Here is a 24,106-nt window from a genome sequence, read left to right on the forward strand (position 1 = left end):
TAAGATCATCTTCATCTACTTTAAAGTAGTGTAATGTTTTATTTTTTAATTTTTCCTGAAGCTCATTCTTGCACTTTGCTCTATGTGCACTCTTTTATGTTGTATATACTAATAAACACTAAGCTGTCAAATTATTCTTGAATCCCACTAAGAGTTTTAGTAACAGTGTTTTGATTTGATCTCACCAGTGTCTAAGACTATGTTGCAGTGTGGGTGTTTTAGAGGGCTTGTAAGTCATGTCTGCAGGAAAAGTTTGGTTTTTCAGCCAGTTTGAATGGTTTAGAGAAGAGAGCTTCATTTTGACCTGAAAATAAGATGTTTGGGGAATTGTGTGAGATGTTATGGATTTGTGTTTACTGTTTTGGGAATACGAGGCATAATTTCAAGAAATGTGTTTAAGCAATCGAGAAAAACTGTAAAACCATTACAATCAACTTTTCTAGTTTCAGTTATTTTTAAGCATGGATAGTTCAATTAACACATTACAAAAGAACCATGTTTTTCCTGTTTTACAGCATGCCAGCCTCTATTGCTACATTAATGGCAAGAACCATTAAGTTCATTCTCTCACTCTCTTGCACGCACCTAAAGCCAGCATCTCCAATTCTTCTAATCTGCATATCATTTTGGAAGCAAACCAGTAGAGATGAGGAACCCACGTTGACACAAACATACAAACCCCAGACAGAAAGGCGTCCTGTCCTAGCTGAGACACGAAGCAGGAACCTTCTTGTTGTGAAACAGCAATACCCACTGAGCCACCCCTGCTTCGCGTGTTCTAAAATCATCACACTACATCATATCTATTGAATATCTCATTTCTTCATTGTGTATGTCTGCATGCAGGCTGTCAAAATGTGTCTTTGGGCTAATTTTGGTTCATGTGTTCACCCTAGAGACCCTGACACAAAACTGCATGTCCATGTGCAATGAGTGATTTTTTGTGCGCTTGTTTAGTGAAGTTCTAAACGCAGTACTGAACTTTTGTTTAGTTTTTCTTGTTTAGTTTCGTTAAAATAACACTTTTCTGGCATTTATGTCATAGCACTCATGATCTATAGATTTAGTGTACTGTGGTATGTTTAATGCTCAACCTTTTGTGTGCTTACTGCTCAACCTTTTTAGACATTTTATTTTTCAATAAATAAAAATGATTGCAAATATACACGAAGTGTATATTTGCGTAATCGTAATCGTATTTAAATATTTATCGTATTTATAGACGTAATCGTATTTAAATATTTGTGGAATTACGAAATTCTAACTATGAGCGTCTACTATTAAACAATTGGTCACGTAATACAAATTTAATACAAACCACAAGAAAAACGATTGCATATAAGCATGAAGCTGCGATACTGGCAAGTGTCCGCTAGAGGTCTGTGTTGCTCTTTTTTCGTTGTGTCGTCCTCTATGACCTCAAGAGGCAATTCAAGTTTTTTTTTTCTTCAAGCCACATTACCTCTTCGTTATATTTAATTAGTACGTCGCCTATTTTTAGCCAATCATTTTTTAACATTTTGAATTTCCTTTTAATTCCATAATCACTTCCTTTTATTGTTGTTGTTGTTTTGAACTAAAATGTATCAATGTCTGAATACATTTAACAGCCATTTATCCAATAAACATTGAATTCCACTCTCCTGTGATCAATAATGCATAAGAAGAAGTTATATCACATGGGATATCTATATTTCTTTAATATTACTGAACTGTATTAACACGTCTGACTGAAAATTATCCTAATTGGTAAAGATATAAAGCATGACTTAAAGATCAATTAAATTTGTGCATGGGTGTGGGGTTTTTGTAAATGAATTCTATTTAAAAATCTGGACCAAAGCACAGAAAGTATACATACTTAAAATCCTTTCCAGAAGTAAATGAACTCAAGCTGTAGTGCACTGTGCTGTATTGTAGTAGTCACTGCACTCTATGTATAATTTATTCAGGTACCATACATCTAATGCATTTCTAATACATTTTCCTGACCGCACTAAAAGTAGGCTATTATGAAATAATTTATTTTTCTTTCTTAGCTTCTTTTTTTAACATTTAATTTTCCTCTAATTTTTATATATTCCGTTTATATATTTACACCAAGACGCATTATTACATCTGTACTGTTATCATTCCTTTCAAATGAATGTAAATGTTTAGAGTATTTTGAATGTACTGTTAATGAACTTCATTATATAACATTTGAAAGATATTTCATTAATTTATTCCCACGTAATTCACCGCAACGTTTTCGCTGGGATTTATAGCCAGTAACATTTTGGCAATAAATACAACACAGACGACGCTTGGGGGGAGGGGCTAGGCTGGAGGCGGAGTCACAGCAGTGCGATTGAGAAATTACGGCTCGTGATTGGTTGCTGTCCGTGGTGCTGATGCGGCGAGAGAGTGGCGATTGTCGGACGGCGGGTTCTCGGTTGTACGGGTCGAAATGGATGTTCACTGGATACTTATGGACGTAATAGTCGTCTTTTGGTTTTAGGCTCGCGGTCGGAGCATGATTCACAGACAGATCATACTGTCTCAGGTACGTAAAGTCGCTCTTCATAGTCGATGTGTATGTGCAGTTGAAGCAGCCAGTCGTTTAAAGATGCTATTGTGTCACGTGTCGTGTGTTTAAGTGAGTGTATGTGTCTGATTTGTGTATTAATGAGAATTCTTAATTGACACGCGACTGATGCGTATAGCGGGGATCTCTCTTTCTCTCCTCTGTCATTGTGCTTTTCTGTCTTCCCTCCAATGAAAAGCACATGACACAGTGTAGTGATGTTGACGTAGTGGATTTGAGCATGATGCTCTTTACGCATCCTTCTAGCCATCAGGGTTAAAGTGTTACCAATATACTGTGCATAACACAATACCATAAAAGAAAATGGTATATGCTGTGTTTGCTGTCTTAATTTATCATAAAGTGCACCCAAAATAGTGAGAAAGCCTATTGTAGTTTCAATTTCGATCAGTAATTCTTTTTTAAATTATTTATGTAATGAGTGTGCAACTTCTCCTTAGACTAGAATGGCGTTTTTACTCAATTTAATGTTGGTTCTGTCATAGCTTTGGGTAACTTTTCCTAAGACTAACAGAACTAGCAATTCATACACTTGTTGTCCCTTCACTGTGCTGGGTGTAAAGCTATCCCACAGACTTCCCTTATGATTTTAAAGCATATGCTGCAGCCAGACATCTCACGCCAAGGATTCAATTTGCTGCGTTCCAGTCAGTGTTGGTAATATGAAGCCTTTCTTACTGACTTCATTCATAATAGGACAGAGGATAACTCAATCAAACATGCTCTTGTCATGTGCATTAAGCCACTTCAAAACGTCTGGTTTGGTCACCTGATACCCGTTTCTTCCAGTAATGTGGCCTAATTCATGTTTAGAGGTGGTTTCAAAACTGTAGCATGTGTCAAAAGAAGCACAGTGTGTCTAAATTCCCTATATTCAAACTTTCAGCCAAAACACATTATTTGCATCACATGCTTGCAGTATTTGTGCACTGATTTGGTAATATCATTTACATTTAGGCCTATTCATTAGCAGATACGTTTATTTAAAGCGACTGTCTATAGTTAACAAAAATCTGACTCAAAGCCAAGAATGAACTACAAATCATTCAAATGATTAATGTAAGGAGAGGGAGAACAAACTCATTTTATTAGGGGTTTTCACACTGTGTTGGAGATGAGAAAGATTTACATTTATAATGCAGTGGGTTTAGACTTTATGGCTTGTGAGGTTACAGGAGTGATTTCCAGGATTGCCCATTTGGTTTGTCAGACACAAGATGCTGGTTTTTATTTACCCATTGCATTCTGGGATAGTCATTAGATTGGTAATGTATTTACATACACAGACATTTTTGCTTCTGAGTGAGATATTGTTTATACAAATTAATTCAAACAACAATTGCAATGACTATAACCCTAACCTTATTGTAAAGAGATGTGAAGAGTTCATTTGCAAAAACAGACAACTCAGTTTAAAAAAAAAAATCAATAATCAGGTTTTTTATTGTGTATTCCAAGTAATACAAACCAAAGTGCAGTTGGGTTGTTTTGATTAAGTAATAATAACTCAAAAAATACAGCTATACATGAAACAAACTTGATTTTTGATTTTTTTTACGTTATACGTAATATGTTAGATGTCTTATTTCCATTTAAGTGATCCTTTGTTTTAAATTATTTGGCCATGTCCCTTTAAGAATCTTTGGTTGCAGCAAGTACCTTTGCCATGTGACCATTAACCAGGAAGTAGTTTAGAATGGTTCAGCGAGCAGTATGTTTATTTTATCTGAGGAATCCGGGCTGTGACATCTGGGGCCTATTCTTCGTACCTCACTAATTCAGTTAGCTGGATTTGATTGTTGACGAATTCGCATGATCTTGGATTGTTCGGTTCTTCGACGCTAATCCTGGACTTGTTGTCTCAGCAACAGGTCCATTAGCTTAAACCAGTTTGGGAGCAGGCTTATTTCATGTACGTTAAACAGGATTAGATTGCGGCCAAGTCAAGTTGTCTTCATTCATACAAAAGCAACTTGTCGCGCAAAGTACAGGATTAATAGAAAGAGCAATTTTTGCTTTTAGAATAATATTTATTGTAATATAATATATTTAGAACAATTTTTATTTACTGAGAAAAGTTAAAAAAGTTATATATATCGATATATAAAAAATCTACAATAAGACCGACAAACGTGCAAAGGCAACGCTCCAGATATAATCTGTGTTAACTGCATGACGCTACATCACAAAATCGTTTTTTTTCCGAGACCAACCATGTCAAAGTCGGTTTGTACAAAACAGGCCAGTACTAATGAAAATAGTTTGTCTTTTAAGAAAGCTGCTCATGATGGCTGCTAATGGGAAAACACACAGCATGCCAGAGGGAGCATGCTGTAACTTCTTAAGATCTCCTCATGAGTGAAGTTGACATACAGTATATATGTTACAATCCCCCACATGAGCGAGGGTTGTCACGCTTCACGACGCTCCCAGACTCTGGAGGGCTCTTCCAACATGCTTCCGAGCTTTATTCATCTGGCAGGCTTCTCACATTGTTCTTTGAAAGGCTACTGTTGCTTTAAGATATTTTGTATGCGCTTTCGTGTATTAACCATACTCAAAACAAAAAGCCATAAGGAGATTCTGTTAGTGCTGGTTGCTGGTATTAAAATCCGGGTTACAGGTTAATATTATTTACACAGCTCTTTAGATCTTGGATCCATTCCCCATGTGTTTCCCTTTCTAGGTGAATTGATCTATAGTTGTACAGATGGCTTGGAGGCGATTTCTTTTTGTCCTTAGTCTAGTTTATTCACGCAGATGCCAAGGTCACCAGAGGCTCATGTAGATACACTTAACATAATAATGTCTTCATTGTCTTGGTATTGTCCTCTGTGGATCTTTGTAGTGGGTTGTCTCTGGTTTTGCATGTTGATTTTCATTCAAACTGTCTGTATCAAGTTGAGGCTGATACGGTAATTGTTACGTAAATAGAGGAGCACTTGCTTTTAAACTAAACTAAACTAAACTGCTCAATTCAGGGAATGGGATTTCAGTCCATCAGGGTAATGACAAACCTGCAGGTCCTTACGCATTTTAACCAACTCACACCTCCTGGTTAGCATTTAAAGAAACCTATTTAAGGGTTTAATAAAAGAATAAGGTTAGGGGTAAAGAGAGCTGGCGCACGATTGCTATCATTATGAGCACTTTATTCTCTATTAGTCCTCATGTTGGAGAATATGCTGAATGGCAGTAGAAAGGTGGTCACGTTGTAAGCCTTCATTACATCATGCAGCGATAGCATCACTATTCTTGTTGGCATGGTAATAGATCAGTGAAAACAAAGATGAGCTGCTTGTGGCGAATGGGGTTCATTGAGTTGATGAAAGACAATGTGTTGGTTTGAGTGGGTTTTGGGAGGTGCTGTTGGGTTGATGTGGGAAGGTGCATGCGTCATTCATGTTGTGCAGATATCAAGTATACTTTTACAGAAATATGCATTGGTCATGTTCAGATATTTAATCTTTATTATTATAACTTTTATAATTTGTAAAAGAAAATAATTAACAGTATGTCTAGAAGAATAGATATAATGAACTACAGTTAGACATTGGTTAGTAAGGGATTAAAAGTTAGGTTACATAAACTTGAAGTTAATTTTGATATTTTATCCTTCTTTTGAAAATTTGTTTGTTTAGCTAGAGCTAAAATCAAAAAACGTATTACTCAGTGTATTATTTATATATCACTTTTTAAAACCAAAAGTGCTAAACAGTAGAAAAGTAAAAAAAGGTAATATTATGTCTTGTGATAATATTATGAAAGTTGATAAAAAAAATACAGAGCTCAAAACTCAACACAGCAAGAAAAAATGTGATTACAACTTTTCCACAAAAATATGTTAAGTTACACAAGATGCATTGACATATTTTAATATTATTAAATATAATATGTCAATTAATTAATGGCTATGCATTTCATTTCATAAGTGGCCGACTTAACAAAAAGGCAACAATCACTAAAATTAGTAAAAGGATTTTTTTTAATTCTCCCCAGTATGTTCACTTTCAGGGATAAAAATTACTATGATTTTAATCATAAAAATCTAAGTTTTATCTATTATACCCCAAAACATTTAACGTGGATGTGCATAATTGTAGTAGTACACAGTACACAGTACGAAGGACTCATGCCCATGTGTTAATGTACATGTTTTCTAAAGAGAGTCTCTCTCAATGGATTTCTGCCCATGGTGTCAGTGGGTTAGTGGGAATCCCTGAGCTAGATGCACTCATGCATGTAATGTCTCCTGTACTGCTGGGAATAGCTCCCTATGAGCACCATGGTGGTCCCACATTCATGAAAAACGGCTAGACAAAGTCGTGACTCACATATGGCTCATGTCTCATCATTACACATGGGTGGTATTTCACAAGCTCAATCATGAAATTGTAGTGCCTAAAATTGATTCAGTTCAATTCATGACCACCGTATGGTTGTCAGGGTTGCTTAAGACACAAAAAAATGATGACAGCCGCCACATGTAAACAACGTTCCACATCAACCACATGTTTTATTCAATATTTACACAATCTCCATTATCACACATTTTTACAATCCACACTGCATTATAACCCCGAAGGGTTTGGAGTTTAGCTTTATGCTGGTATCCATTTCTATAATAACATTAATACAGGACAGAGATGCTAGAGGCTGATGGTTCTTCACTTCTTTGCTTTATCTATTAGTGTTTTAAAGAGAAAAATCAATGCTGTTAAATGTGACCAGTCCACAGCATTAAAGCACGGTGATACAGCATCTTCTGCTAGACACATCAGCTGTAGATGGGACGTAATTCACTTAAGTAGGGAAGAGAGAAATGATTAGGACTGGGATAATAATTTTTGTCTGCTGTCATGGTTGCGTAATGTTAGCATTGAGAGCATTTGCCATCTGTGCATCTACAGTAAAATAACAAAAATGGTTAAATTAATGGTTTCTGTCAAAAGAATGATGTGTGGATCCTGAGGGAATCACAGTGTTAACTTTAGTGTTGGGTTGTGATCATTTGTCTCATTAATATCCATCATAGAAGAATTAGTTAGCAGTGTTAGTCAGGCAATTGTTGACTTGCATTGAATATGATTTACTGTCATGTTTTGAAGGCTTGAACAAGTTGTTTATGTTTGTATATTTCTCGATTAATAAACTGCACATAGGTTCACTTGACTTGCTATCAGTTGATTTTATGACATTACCAGTTTTTTTGTTGTTGTAATGTGTAGACTTAAACTTAGTAATTCCAGCAAGGTTTTCTGGGATAAATAAAAATCTTGTCAATTAAATCTTATCATTGCACAACACTAGGATCATACACGTTCAAAATTTTAATTATAGCAAACTTAAAGGTTTTGTGTTAGCGTGACATTGGTGTGGTAGAACTGCTTGCTTGCATTGGCCGTGTACATTTGTTCAGCCTTTCAGTGTTTAGTAACACTGTCAGTGTCGTGACCAAAAACCGTGACCGTAAAACCGTGTCGTGACCGTAAAAAATGACTTGTAACTTTGTCAACAGAGCGAAAGTTGTTTTGGTGATGAATATTTAAAGATTATGAAATATTGTATGACTTTCTTTTTTTTCTGTGGTACCCAGAAGATATTTGATAAGTAACCAAACAACATTGCACCTCATTGACTTCCAATGTATGGCCACAAAACCACTGAGACGTTTCTCAAAATATCTTTTGTGTTACACAGTAGAGTCGTATACAAGTTTTGAACCACATGACGACATAAATTTGGGTGTACTGTCCCTTTAAGTGAATGTTTTTTTAATAATAAAATCAAGTCAAATCTGCTATATTACACTTGTTACGCTGCATACTTTCCTCTGTTTTATATATACACTTTATTGATAACACTGCACCAAAAAAGCAGTCAGAGTGCCAGACTTGAGTTTCCTGTTGACTAGTGAAAGTTTCGAGGATTTGTGTCATGCTATTTCAGTAACTCCCTGACCTTCTCTTCAGGATTTGATGTGCTTTGAGTTGGCGAATCATAATGCTGCTTCACCTGTGTAGTGTAAAGGTCAGTACTCTCCTGCCATTGGCTCAGCATGAGACTCCCCTTCATCATAATCACCATCCTCATCACCATTTATCTTCATGACCATCAAAAGAAATACATAATGGATTCTGTAATGTACTAAATGTGAACCTGCTGACTATTGTAATTCTTCATGGATTTTGAATAGTAATTCAATATAAAATTGCTGACAAACTCAGCTCCTTTCTAAGTTAATGGATCATTTCCTCATGGATAATGAGGAAAAAGAAAACTCAATTTCTGTAACGAAATAGTTGTGTATGTCATTTTGTGTCCTTATTAATGTTTGTGTTCAGTTTAATATAGTAGAGCTCCAACATGCATTACTGTTATAAGGTGCGTGTGTGTGTGTGTGTGTGTGTGTGTGTGCGTGCGTGCGTGTGTGTGTGTGTGCGTGTGTGTGTGCGTGTGCGTGTGTGTGCGTGTTCTTGGCATTAAGAAGAAAATTTTGTGTATCTCACCACACCTGGCTGATATACTCAAGCCGTTAGGACTTAACAGGACAAGCAAAAATACAAAACGATTACACCATATTGCCAAAATTGTGAATGTTTGGAATGTTGTCTCCTGGCAGATGTTGTTGATGGTCGATGTAAGGAAATAAGAAAAAGTTCTAGCGTTCAGTATTGATATGTGTGCGTTTAGAAAGGAATGATATGCATCTCATGTTCTTTCAACAAGTTAAATGAATTTATTGTGCATGACCATGTGAAAGCTTTCTGGTCCCTGATTGGATAAACCTTTGCATCAACATAAAGAATAGATTTTATTTATGTAATATTTATAAATTAGCGATGCCTTGAGAAGGAAATCAGTTTTAGTGCTGTGTTAACCAAACACGGCTCCATCCATACAGAGTTTCCTGCATGTTCTGTTAACTTCCATCTTCTGGAATGTGCCATACTTCCTGACTCACACTCATACATTGTACAATATGTCCACAAGCAATGCAAACATCATTCCTGTCACAACAAAACCCCACCTAAACAGGCCACAAAACATTACTCACTTTTCTATTGTCTTGTAGCTAAAACCAAAGGATCCAGTTAGCCAACTGTGCTTTAATGGTGAAAAATAGAAAAATAACTAGACATTCCTTATCATCTTGAACCATTCGGCCCGATGGTGGAAAAGTGACTTGTGGCTGATAAAGACAAGCAAATTTGTGAATATTTTCGTAAATATTTTACAAGGTGGCTAACATGTATGAAATCGTACGATGTGAATCACACAGAAACGTACGATTATTAGAAAAAAGCAATACCGAAGCCCCTCCCCTAACCCCACCCCTAAACCTAACATTACTGGGGCAAAAACAAATCGTATTAAAACTTATAAGATCGTACAAATGAATATTAATTAGCCTCCTTGTAAAATACGTACGAGTTCCCCTGAGATTGTGTTGGAGAAACACTGGACTAAGATACTTTACGTAGATACAAACGTTACAAAAAAATGATGACATTTTTACATGAATTTGTAGGTGTTTCCATTGTAGAATAATTTAAGTAATTGGGCAATGTTTTCAACGTCATTTTTGAAGACTTTTTTCAGCTCAAATATTAAGCTGTTAGACATTTGTAAATATGTACACATAGTATTTATAAAGATATACCTCAATATATGAAGTATAGTTGTTACATGAAGTCACATGAAAATGCGATTTTATAATCTGACATGACTAATGTTCTACAGAACCTGTACCAGAGCCGGTTTCTGGGCCTGGCGGCTATGGCCTCACCGTCACGAGTCTCCCAGAACCGGCGGCGGTGCAAGGATGTGGCGCGCTTCGGCTTTATTCACCCCAATGCTGCTCTTGGTCTGCCACGGTCCACTAGTGATACAGATTTGGTGTCTTTGCAAAGCCGCTCCACCCTGACAGTCAGCACCTCCCTCTATTGCATCGGCCAATCAGAGGACATTATCATCTGCTGGGACATCAAAGAGGAAGTGGATGCTGGCGATTGGATTGGCATGTACTTTATCGGTGAGAATATGTGGATTAGCAATCGACCAATGTTTTAGTGACCAATTTATAGAGAGCCTGGTATCCAGTAACTGATAATAGTAGTATGTGTGTCTTATGGTGGACTGTGGTCATGTATACTTTATCATTGATTTGTACAGGAGCGCAACTTACTGCCTTTTGGCATTATGAGCTACATTGTCTTTCCTCTTTTATAGATGAGGTTCTGTCAGAAAACTTTCTGGATTATAAGAGCCGTGGCGTGAGTGGTTCCCACAAAGGGCAGATTGTGTGGAGAATCGATACCAGCTTGTACTTTATGGAGGGTAAGTATTCCCTTCCTGTTCATTCAGAAGCACTCCGAATGCTTCCCCTGGCATTCATGTGCCCTTCAAAATTGGCCTGGGGTTTCTCTGAATATTAAGATATGTTTACACTAATCCGGATGCATTTGAAAATGGTTTTTCCATGTAAAAATGCTTTTCATCCATGCTAGAACCGTTTTCCAAAAGTTGCTCGTACAATCTTTTGACACGGTGGCTAATTACTGTAGTATGATTTTGTACGATCATATTGGTTTGTTTCAGTACTATTTGCTTAAGACAGAAACAGTGTTAACAGTGTTTTCAAATGTATCCACTTTAAAGAGTGTTTTTCCCAACTCAGTGTGAACAGAAGGCCAAAACAGAGAGAAAACAAGAGTTTTCAAACAAAACGTATGGGTGTGGTCAAGGCCTTATTGTATCAAAGGTCTACAAGAAGTCTAATTTCGGAACAGACACATAGTTCAGTCAAAGCTGGACACAAGCCAAATGGCTACTATAGCCTTTAGTACTAAAAGATTTTCAGTTGTAACAGCTCTGGAATTTTTTTTTTCTTGTAAATTTCCTAGCTGTGCAGGGATATTTTGCACCATCCATACTTTTTCATGACTAGATTTTTTCATTGTAGAAATATGCCTTGATTCTAGTCTGGTGTGCTCCCACAGCATGAATATATAAATCTGGTTTCTTGTTCTGTGCATCTTGCTATGTCTCAGACCAATCGGATTCAGTTTTGAAGCTTTTAAAATTTCTCGCTGCCTGCTCGACAAACTCCATGACAACCCCATTCTGCTCACTGCTTCAGTATCATGATGTCTTCTGTGTGCAGCTCCGTATGAAATACTGTATAGATATAGCTTCACTATTAAAGTCACGAAATTGAAAGTCTGATGGATCTGCGTGTTATTTATCTGACTGGTAAATACTGTGTGGTTAAAACATAAACCACACCTGCTACATCGCAAATTTACTGTAGTGTCCAAATCACCCTCGAAGGCCCGGTGTGTGATTTTTTGGTGGATCTATTGACATAAATGCAATATGATATTCATAACTATGTGTTTAGAGGTGTATAAAGAGCTTAAATAATGAAGATTTGTGTTTTTATTACCTAGAATGAGCTATTTCTATCTACATACACCGCGGTTCCCCTTATGGAATTCACCATGTTGTTTCTACAGTAGCCCTAAATGGACAAACTGCTCTACAGAATGCTTTTCCTAAATACTTTACCTCCTTCGGAAAAGAAGTGAAAAAGTGATATAGTGCCATGAAAGGGAGGGGTGAGCCATTGGTTGCAATTCGCTACCTCACCACTAGATTTCATACACTGGACCTGTAAATGTGTTTGATTTGTTCCGCACATAGTAGTTCTAGCATTATCTTAATGTCTAAAATTTGAAAGATGTCAGATTAGTGAATAATGCGCTCTTTTGAATTATAAAAAAAACAGGCTAGCCGTACTCAATTAAATTTTAAATATAGTTTCATGAGAAGCCTAAACATTCAGTCCTGACAGTCATTATTAAGAGCGCATACAGCCGCCCCAGCGTCAATTCTTTCGGCATCCCTCCTCCTCCCATTTTCTCTTCTTATTCTTGCTGTTCTGTTACAAGGGGGAGTTAGTCTCAAAGATTGAGGCCAAGCCTCAGGTTCGAGCCCCCTTCGAGGACAGCAAGCCAAGTTTGTTTACCATTAACTATTAAGACTTAATGGGCAGGCGAAATGAAAGTGTTGGAACAAAAGATGCATTCTATCTAAAAGCGAATGCTCACCCAGACCTGCCTGAAATGCCTCGTGTAACCACACCCCCACAAATCTACATCAGTTCGTGGTATGATTTGTATAATATATATATTTTTATTGCTCAAAGAACAAACATAACATAATGCCAAGAATCTACAATAATAATCACAAAAAGTACAATTGTAATTATCAGTGGGAAAAAAATTGAATAAAATAAAAATTATACAATCTTAAATACATTAAATAAATTCACAGCTTTCCTACTTGTGCAATGCATAATCGTATTCAAATAATTTTCAATGTCCTTAAGCACCAAAGAAAAAAGGATTTTTGCTTACTAAATTTACACCGATGAATATCATAACAAGCTCTCGTCAGCGATCAGCCACACCCCCTCCAGCAACTCCGCCTCCCAGAATCACCCGTTCACTCTCACCGGACTATTGACACTCACGAACCCCAATTCCCAACCCTCATTTTAAAAGAGATTTCTTTCATCTTTTTTGTAATAAAATATTGATTGGGTAACAACCAAACCTTTTTCCAATCAATTAATCCAACAAATCTAGACCAATAGCAAGTAACATTTGGTTATTTGTATAATGTAATGTATATGCAAGTAAGGTGGGCGTACCTGTCAGTACCTGATGTTCCAAATATGGTAAGCTGCGTTACATTTCCATCACACGCTTGCAGTATTCGACCAAACACTACGCACTGTTTAACTGGCCAATCATAGCACACCTCGCTTTTCAGAGGTTTCAGAGAGGCGGGGCAAAGAGTAGATACAAACATGCACGTATGTGGAAAATGCAGCGTTTTTGAACCTTAAATCGTGTATACACATTACATAACATCTAAAACAAACGATAATATTCGTTTTAGCCGTGTCATATGACCCCTTTAATGCAGTGATGATCTTATGCCTACTCATCGAAATATGTTTTGTCAAGGTGTTAGTCTGTGTGAATGGGAACAGTTAGGAAATTGCTCTACATTATTCAGGTGTGGCAAGCTAGGTGTGGGCAACTAAAAAACGTATTTGAACTAAATATTTATAAATTATGAATTAAAGAAAGTATACATATTTAGATTTATACATTTTATACATACAAGTTTTAATCTTTGAGTGTAACACACACACACAGACTGAAAGTGTAAATGAATACTTGATAAGTTTTCGGAATGTATTTGTGACAGCACATCACTCCTTTGGAATCATTATACGTGACAATACCACGTGACACATCTACTGTACTATGTTTTGTTACCATATGGCGTGTCTTTAGTGAAATATGAACGCAAAATATGAAACTTGCTCCATGGGAGACATGACGTGTAATTCACACACACACACACACACACACACACTTTAACTGTCAGCTTTCATAGCACTAGTCCTGGTGTGATGTTCATCCAAACGAAAATGGTTTTCACAAAAACACCCAAAACAACAGCATGCTACAAATCTGTCAGAATGCACTCTCTTTTTGACTTAGTAGGTCAGTGTGTAAGTGAACAATGCATTGACCTACATCTGATTCTGTTGTTTTTTCTTTGTCTCATCGGCACAGCTGAGACAAAGATTTGTTTCAAATATTACCATGGATTGAGTGGAGCCCTCCGAGCCACCACCCCCAGCGTGACGGTGAGAAACCCCTCTGCGTCTGTGAGTAAACACACACACTCACACAGATACATGCACCTCAGCTATCATATGGATCAGAAGATAGGTCAGGGAAGAGACACCCTATGACCCCAGAGAAGAATTCAATGTTAAATTTGCATTAAATATAAACCCTATAGCTTATGTAATATCATAAACTAGCTGTTGATTATAATTAAGCGACAGTTCACCCAAACATGAAAATTCCGTCATCATTTACTCACCGTCAGGTTGTTCCAAACATGTATAAATGTCTTTGTTCTGCTGAACACAAAGGAAGATGTTTGTGAGAATGTCAGTAACCCAACAGATCTCATCCCCCATTAACTGCCATAGTAGGGAAAATAAATGCTATGGGAGTCAATAGCTGCCCCTGAAGTTCGGTTATCAACATTCTTCAAAATATCTTTTGTGTTCTGCAGAAGAAAGAAAGCCATAGAGGTTTGAAATGACAAGAGGGTGAGTAAATGATGACAGAATTTTCATTGTTGGGTGAACTATCCCTTTAATAGAATATCTGGCACTTCAGGAGACATTGAGGCAGCTCACTAGATTTGTTAACAGCATTGCTCAAGAAATATGCTCGGATGGATTCAAAGTTTGGCTTATAATGATGTTTTAGAATGCTTGAATTATTGGACAATTGGAGGCTCTGCCCTTTGTCTTGTGTTCTGACCGTGCGTAATTGTATAATGGTTTGCCCTTCTCTCTGCATTCATAAATTTGATTAAGACATTGATTGGATGCAAAGGTCACTCCACTCGAGCACAAGAGACAATCATTAAGCTGTAAGCTCCTGTTATTTGCTGAAATTCCTCTATGACCTTACACCTTCCATCTGCGAGGCAGACCGAAGATGTGGGTATGTTTTCACAGAGATCATTAAAAATCACTACATCCCTTTATTTTCCCCAGACTTTTAATAGTCACGATTATTTACCACTCCTAAATAACCCTTTGTTAGCACTAAGCCAAAGTCAGAGATTGAGTTTCCGCAGCCCCGCTGCCTTTGTGCTGGCGTGGTCTCCAGAAATGCTGAGAGCCAGTAAACTTGATCTCCACCCCAGTGCCCTTTCTCAGGGCGTTCAGTTTAAAAATAACCTCGGCGGAAGCAGGGGCGGAAAATCATCGGGTCAGGTAAAGCGTATGGTTTCGTTTGATAGCGGACATTCAGCTGCATTGATGGATAGCAAAAGGAGACTGACGAGTCTTTATGGGAGTGCGCCGTTAGCCAGGGCTCTGTTTCTGAATTATCACCCGGGCCGTGCTGAGTTTGGACTGATGTCGCCTAGTCGGACCAGGAGGAGGAAAAAGGTGGATGCTGTCACCTGGTTACCTGGCTGGGTGAAGGTAGACGCCGTTCTTTGATTTGAATAGTTACGACAGAATCTTTACAAGACTATAGTGAACTACTAGAGCTGGGAAGAGAATTAAATGTCAGTAGTTATTTCTCTGTAAATTTGTAGTGTATAACTGTTCTACTTGAAATGGCATTTTTTGCATCATATTTGTCAATTTGTCATTAGCCATAATAGTAAAAATGTAAAACCCATGTTTTTGTTGGATTGAATATGATTTGTATTCGCACAGTTTTACAAAAAAAATCATTGGTTACATTATGGTTCCAACCATGATTCATTCTTGGTCACACGGTTACTAAAGTAAAACCAAGGTTATGTTTTGTAATGGGAGATTTGTTGAAGCTTATTTGTTTTCTATGCATTCATTTGTTTCTGCATATTTGCATATCTTCAGCAGGTTTATCCATGAATGCTTTTAATTGGTCAGCACTTTCATTTACTGTAGATGCCTTATACAGCACAGCTGATTCTAACCATTTTAGCATTTCAGGCTAAGGTTAAACAACAGCAATGTTGTGTTAAAGTTGTTGAACATAGCCCTGGAACAGTCAGGTGTTATAGTGGTGCTGGCAAAGAAAAACATTCATTTGAAAAGAATAGAATATAAAAATAGTTGTGTTAAAAACAACACAATTTCATCTGTAAGGAGTTGTAACAAAAAGAAATGAATAAAATAACGTTGACACACTTCAGTTCCTCTGTCCCAGAGTGAAAACACAACACTCAACTTAGAGGCAAATAAAGACAGGTTTTTATTTACAAAACACTGTAACAATTTGGAAACATAATTCATTCAAGGAAGCATCTCATCAGGGGCCCGTTTCAATAAGGAGGTTCAACCAACACCGAGTTAAAATGTGAACTCTGAGTTCTTTAACACCGAGATGCGAAACTTTGAGTTTTTGGTTTCAGAACAGCTGATTTGAGTTACTTCTATCAAGTCTGGGTAGACTTACCTTGAGTTAAGCGCGTGCACCACAACTATGACAAGCCATGATCAATGGAGCTCCGATATACGATTCACCATGGCAACGGCACCAAAAAAAAGCACACTTTCCGCTCTGCATACAGTGGATTTACTAATGTGCTTTAATGTGTAAATGAAAAAATTGATAAAAAGATAAATGTACCAATAAACAAACAAATTAATCAGTAAATTAATGAATAAATTAATGAAACAACAGAAATAAATCAGAAATAATGAAAAAAATCGTATGTTCTCACTCGTCATCAGTACTCTAGTGATGAGTATGGGATGTCATGGTGTATAGGACACTTGTTAGTGTGTCAGACTCTCGTGTCAAAGTTAGACTGATCGCTGGTTCGAACCCTGTTCGGAGCAGTTTTGGGTAGGAATGGCTGCACGTCTAAATTAATTGTTTATTACCATTAATCACTTCATTTCTGCATTTGTCTGTATTTATTCATTTCTTTATTCATGCACTTTATTTACACACTTTATTAAGTAATTTATTATACTCCATAGAAAACTATCATTTGTGAGAATATGTAAGGGAAAGAATCTGCTCTGGCCACAATGGCTGATATTATTGATGTAAGGATGGATGATAAGTTTTGATATATCTAATTCACTGTAAAGAAAAACGGTACCGTTTGAATAAAAATGCACAGGGAAATGACAAGATTCCACTCGGGTCCTAAATTCCTCTCCTGAAATCAAAGTACATCCCTATGAATGAATGCAGCCTCTTCACACACAGGATCCTCTATAAAAGCACATATGACATTTTAGTCACTGAGATGGTCTCTGTGTGTTCAAAATGCATGCCATGAATGAATGTATTAATGAATGAGTGAATGAGTAACACCACTCGTGCTTTAAAAAGGGAGAGGAGATGGAAAGAAACTCTGCGTTTACCAAAGAAGACCTGCTCCCGACCAGGTTAGGTTCACAGAGTAAGTTACTACGGTTACTGACTCTGAGTATAAGTTACTTCTCTTTTTGAAACGGGCTTGAGTTACCCCGTGCCCTGTGATTCTGAAGGTAATCTGTCTGTTGCTCTTTTAGCAGTTGGAGGGAGACCTTTTGAAGAAAGAATATATTTTCTGCAGTTTGTCCCTCATCACAAAGATCCCGAGCTAGTGGACAGTTCGGTGGTAGCAGATTTATGCAGTATTGTTCACTTTGTCCTTTAGTATCAAATGGCTGTGTTTATGTAGTCAGCAGAATGTACTTGAAGGCTGAATCGCTGTTGGCAGGGAGAGGCAGCAATGGTGGAAGATTCCAAGAGAAATCAATACAGATACCTGAAAAAAAAACTGTACCGCTCACTTCAACTTTCATTTTAGTACTAACGTTGTCTTCCCATAAACAAAGAAAAATCACAGATGAGATTTCTTTAATATCCCGGTTATTTTTCATAGCCATTAATGAGATTAAATGGGGAGCAATTTGGAAGTTTTTGCTTAACTCTCAGATATTCTCCTGAAAAAATTCTCCCAAATGTCTCAAAGTTCCGCAAGAGATCTCACAAACTGAGCTCAGATTTGTCAAGTCTGCAATCAAAAGTCAATATTATTGAAGATTTCAATATGAAATGTACACAAATCCCAATTATTTTACCTCTACATTTCACACCCGTGAGCTCTTCGTGTATTTAAACAATTTCATTCTGTTTTTATTTCTCCTCGCAATTTTAGGAGAAACATCTGAGACAGCTAAATGAGACTCCATCAAATCTTCTAAACTACAAAAGGGCAAACTCTGAGCAAAAACAAAATAACTAAGAAATATCTGAAACTGAATGTTATTGGGTCTTTGTGGAGTGTTTTAGATCAAATTTGTTGACATTCGTTGATATACATTTTATAGACATTCATACAAATCTTAGAGAAATCTGTTCTAAAACTGTAAGGAAGAATCGGGAAGCGGTAGACTTTAAAACAATCTCCATTTGCGCACTATTTAATCCTGTTGCTCTTGGATAGAAAATCGAGCAGTTTGAGACCTCATTTGTCAATCTTTTTTCCTGTGGGTATGAGAGGAAATGAAAGTACTTCATGTGTCACAGAGAGAAAAGAGTGTAGTTGAGTGCGATATGATGGATGTTCCGGCACTTTTTAGATGTGGGTTAGTTAGTTTCGTGCGTCGCGTAATTTCAAAGTAATGTAATATGTGTGATGCAAGTCATTTGGGATTCTGTATGAAAATGGCTTCCGCAGGCATGCTTTTGTGTTTTGAAGTATTCTCCTTTTGTGTTTGAAGTATTCTCCTTTTGTGTTTTGAAGTATTCTCCTTTTGTGTTTTGAAGTATTCTCCTTTTGTGTTTGAAGTATTCTCCTTTTGTGTTTTGGGAGTGTTTATGTGCATGTTTTTGAAGCCAATATATTCAAACAGTGTTCAAGCAGCCTTCTGTTTGCATCTCTCTCTCTCTCTATCTCTCTGTATGTGTGTTTATTCTGTCTATTAGCTGCTTTTACCTTTAGCATCACTCCTCCATGTATCATCATTGTGCAGATCTCAGTATCTATCTTCCTTGTCAGCAGAGTGTTTATCCAAGTGCTGTGTGTGATTTGATGACTATGCAGCATCTCTTCTTCTGGATGCGGTTAGCTCCTCTTACACCGGTACGCTAGTGCAAGGGCAGTGATGCACCACACAGTAAAATCGCCAGTGTTAAAAAAGGTCAAATTAACTCTCCCAGTGTATATATAATCCACACTTTGAGAGTGTGGATTATATATATACACCGTGAGTGTTAATTTGACCTTTTTTAACAATGGCGATTTTACTGTGCATATGGCATCTCCCTTAAAGAAATAGTTCAATCAAAAATGTGACGTTTTCTCATCAACTCACCCTCATGTCATCCCAGGTATATCACGTGTATTTTTGAACAATATGCCAGCTCTTGTCTTTGTAATGCCATTCAATGGTCTTTTTTGAAACTCAAAATAGTACATCCATTATAAAAGTATTCCAGCTCATTAATGACCGTGCCAGAGACCTTGTTGAATTGATGGGGAGTTGAGAATTAAGAGTCCTCCCGCTGATCGTTTTAATCTGTGTGTGTTTGTGAGTAATCTGTGCAGCCGCTGCATGGAGCCAGCAGCCATGTTTGAAGGGCAGCTTTTCTATTTGACAATCAATACGACAGAATTTGTATCTCATTTTGGTGCCAATTGGGTCCAAGCACCTGCTCTTCTTTTGTTTCTGCATCTATTTTTATTGCATTCTGAAGGATGTTTTCAGTGATTTGCATCAGTTTTGTAGAGTCGGTCTCATATGTGTGGTTGCTTATGGAGCTGCTCAGTTTTTAACAGTCTGTGCTTCTGGAGTTGTAGATGTTGTACAAAATATAAATATGTTTTCCTTAGGAAAATCACACGGATCAGATCACTTGTACAAACTCAGGGAGATTAATGGCATGTGCCGGTGTTTCCTTTCAGCTGCGCACCCCCTGCACTTTTTTGCTCTTCTGAGAAGTACCGTCCCCCAAGGCCTCACTCTCTCGACGTCTTCCCCTGCTCTTCCTGGAGTCTGAATCCATGCAGTCCTAATAAATGCATGCTATTGATCTGCACCATAAGCTCAGGCTTCTGTAATGGGCTTTAAGCACAGCATATCAGCCCAGGCTTTGAGTAAGGGGTTTGAAAATAGGAAGGGGGTACGGCCTTTGTGAAGTCACTTCCTGTTTTCAGCTGCCAGTCTCATATTTCCTTCTCACACTTCATGTTTCTCATTCATGTGATTTTTCTGCTCTTTTCAGCTGATTGGTCAATTGCTCATTTTGTTGGTTCTCTTTGGTAGGCATTGAAGCCTGTAATCAGTCAGGATGTTCCTCAGACTTTGGGCAGCAGGAGGTTGATCAGCTTCTCTCTGTCAGGTGAGTCTGTACTCTGTCTTATTCATACTTTCATTTACTTCCGCATTCATATAAGGGTTTAATGGAGACATTAAGCCATTGAGCTGAAACTAATAACTAGTGAGTTAAGCATTTTAGATGTTGATGTTTATCAAAAGATTTTTTGCAAAATTTAAAACGTTTTCAGAAAAATATATTCTTTATTTGTGACCCTGAACCACATGTCTTAAGGAACATTTTAAGTAAAACAGCAAAAATACATTGTAAGGGTAAAAAATGATCGATTTTTCTTTTATGGCAAAAATCATTAGGATATTAAGGAAAGATCATGTTCCATGAAGATATTTTGCGAATTTTATACCATAAATATATCAAAACTTTATTTTTGTGAGTGGATGCAGCAAAATCGCTAAGAAAAATGGCCAGAAACACGCCTACAAACTTCACTCCCTTCTGCCCGCTCTTTGGGAACTACACACTCAAGATATCTATGTAAAGCTTCGAATTTCTGCTTTCGGGTTCATCTATTCTCCACAACGTCATGACAACGGTAAGCCAATAGAGAGTTGAAATAGTTTCTTCTTAGCAACGGCCTGCTACACCGTCTCTGATTAACAACTTTAAAGGGGATTTTCTCAATGTTTCGATTTTTTTGCACTCTGAGATTCCAGAGTTTTAAACAGTTGTATCTCCACCAGATATCGTCTTATCCTAATATCATACATCAATGGAAAGCTTATTTATTCAGCTTTCAGATGATGTAAAAATCTAAATTTCGCAAAATTGACCCTTAAAGGAACAATACGGCATTTTTAGGAGGATCTATTGACAGAAATGCAATATAATATACAAAACTATTTCTTCAGAGGTGTATAAAGACCTTACGTAATGAACCGTTATGTTTGTAATATCTTAGAATAAGCTGTTTATATCTACATACAGAGCAGCCCTACATACATTGAATTCGCCGCCATGTTTTGTACTGCAGCCCTAAACGGACAAACAACTCTACAACGCGCGTTTCCTCTTCCTCTCCGCTGCGGTATCGTGGTGAAATGGATCGCGGGATGATCCGTGATGTGTACGGATCGTGCTCTCCGGTGCGGAACGCTTTGGCGCCCATGGATTAACTGAAAGTTTATTCATCATTGAGTAAAAGAATAAAACGCACTCTCGCTCGCTCTCCAGTTTCAGCTCCAGCGCGCTCTCGCTCTCTCTCTCTTTCAAGTATCTGGACGAGTACAATATTAAAGCGGTTCCAGATAAACAATGACGCTCAAAACTGCTCCGTCACACAGCTAATATTACAAAACAACATATCTTGGTATGTTAGTATGTTACTCACATACTGATCCCAATCAAAGCATCCTCAGGGGTGATTTTAAGACGATCTTTCTCTCCAGCGTCTCTCTCTGATGGAAAGTATCTCCATAGATATCTGTGAGTATCTCTGCTAAAAGCCTTAGTACTGCGGGTCTTAACGCGTCTCTGCTGGAAAGTCTTTATAATATTAGTGCAGGTCCTAGCTCCTGCCTGACTTTTATCCTTCTTTTTAAACTTAAAATCCACAAACCTTTTATTTTATGTAATACATAAGTCATAGCTCTTTCTACAGTCTTTCTAATGCCCACAAAATCTCTTCCCTGCGTCAACATGAGAACAACATCTTTTTGTACTGTGGTGGCCACCGTCCTGTTTGGACTGAGCGATTCGTGGCAAATCTATAATACAACGCTAGTGGCCGCTGTTAATCAAGAACTGCGCCTTTAAGTTTTGTTGTCCAGGGTCACATTTATTATACTTCACATTATCACAATATTGTCCTTTATTTAGTTTAAAATGTTCAGTAGTCAAATGTAATTTGACTGCCTATGTAATCTAAAGTTTAATACTTACATTACATTTATATAAATTAATTACATTATGTTATACTGTACTTGTAGTTTCAGTTTCTTAAAATTTTAAATCTTTAAATGTAATTATAACATTTTATACTTAAATTCCTGATACTATTTTAAAATGTGGAAACTACCAACTGACTCTTAAGTCATGTGTTATAAAATATTTATGGCCCAAAGCCTTTACTGTCTTATACTTTTTCACATACAGATAAATCTTGTTGTCCTTTAGGCTTCAGATGATTCTCTAGGGCCTCTGTGCTTCATAAAAATAACCTTTATCTATTTTTAGTTTTTGTGTGTAGCACTGAGAAACAATTTCCCTTGAACCCACTCACATCATATCTAAGGAGTGTGAACTTTTTCTTTAAATCATTGTTGTTTTTTAACAAACAAGCAGGTCCTAAAACATGTAGATCTTTTAAAAAATTTGCATGGTTTCTGTATTCATTTTCACTTGTCAATTTTATTTGTCTTGACTCCTACTTGTTAATATCATATGAATTTGAAATATTCTGTCTAAAGGATAAAATAATGCACTAAATAAATGAATAGTATGTCTCCTGTTATCTAGCTTCTCTTTTTCCTCTGAGTTATATTAAAATTTACAATCCTCAAACCGTTGACTGTAAGAGCCGGCCTCCCCATAGCTCTACAGTTTGTATATTTTATTCATAAGCACATCTCCTGTCGTGACTCTGCAGTCTATCTGGGAACGCTGTTACAGTAGAAGCATATTCACATTAGTGGCTGTACAGAAGGTATGCAGCCAGAGAATCACCTCTGGGAGAGAGAAAATGTGCTCTAGACCCCCAAGAGAGCAGAAAAACAGGATTGCTTTCAGCCTCATGGACAAATGACCTGAAGATGCTGATTTAAAAGGGTTGCAGATGTGTATGGGGTAGCTAGATTGGCTGTTTTACAAGAAATCCATTAAAATCCATTTAAATACATAAAATTACAGCTAATGTCATTTTTAAAGGTTAGATCAGGTGGATAGCTCAACTATTTTCCGGACATTGATTCGTTTTTTAGTCATTTATGACACAACGCTTCCCTGTCGTGTACTAGTTCGTCACTTTCTCCAACTTTCCAAATTGCTCACTGTCTGTCGTTGCTCGCCCTCACTGTGAACACAAGTTTTTTTTTTCCGGCTGCACCTATACTTCTCTATCTGTCTTCATGTCTATGTGAATATGAAGACATTCTACATGTTGCTTGTGTGCATGCATCAGACTAATTGTTTTTGACTATATATATATATATATATATATATATATATATATATGTGCATGCATCCACGCATAAGTTTGAGGGGGGTAGAATCGTGGTAATTGGGCAAAACAGATCCTGCCCCAATATTACCCCCCTAAGAATGTGCTGTAACACGTAGTGTGTGTGGCCTTGAGCTTTTAGCATGTCTATGTAATAGGGGTGTAATGGTACGCGTATTCGTGCCGAACCGTCATGAGCTGTCACAGGGAAAATTCCAAATGAAGTCATAATTCCTATGCCCTACTCCCTTTTAAGGGCAGAGCCGTTGGAGTTCAGAATTTTGAGTGAACAGGGCATTTACGTGCCATTATGTAGATGTTTCGAATGCACTTGGCAAGGGAAGCGAATTTCCTCATTATCTTCAGCTGGCATGTTCCTGTGACAATGAAGCATTGTGTCCGTCAGCAGAT

The 24,106-nt window shown here is 37.3% G+C and overlaps 1 protein-coding gene across 6 annotated transcripts in view; it reads left to right on the forward strand.

Annotated features, from left to right (window-relative positions):
* The first annotated feature begins 2,397 nt into the window (after window positions 1–2,397).
* Window positions 2,398–24,106, forward strand: part of LOC130547218 (E3 ubiquitin-protein ligase HECW1) — a 58,664-nt gene continuing 36,955 nt past the window's right edge. For 2 of the 6 annotated variants that reach the window (XM_057322977.1, XM_057322981.1), the window contains exons 1-6: window positions 2,431–2,545; window positions 8,560–8,617; window positions 10,331–10,622; window positions 10,820–10,927; window positions 14,245–14,339; window positions 20,469–20,544. In XM_057322977.1, the coding sequence (XP_057178960.1) occupies window positions 8,591–8,617; window positions 10,331–10,622; window positions 10,820–10,927; window positions 14,245–14,339; window positions 20,469–20,544 (598 nt within the window). In that variant the 5' untranslated portion in view covers window positions 2,431–2,545; window positions 8,560–8,590. Of the gene's footprint in view, window positions 2,546–8,559; window positions 8,618–10,330; window positions 10,623–10,819; window positions 10,928–14,244; window positions 14,340–15,339; window positions 15,687–20,468; window positions 20,545–24,106 lie in introns of those variants that run through there. The other 4 variants (XM_057322976.1, XM_057322979.1, XM_057322978.1 and 1 more) reach the window with 3 other exon arrangements.

Source organism: Triplophysa rosa, linkage group LG23, assembly GCF_024868665.1.
Source record: "Triplophysa rosa linkage group LG23, Trosa_1v2, whole genome shotgun sequence".
In the NCBI taxonomy this organism is placed as follows: Eukaryota; Metazoa; Chordata; class Actinopteri; order Cypriniformes; family Nemacheilidae; genus Triplophysa; species Triplophysa rosa.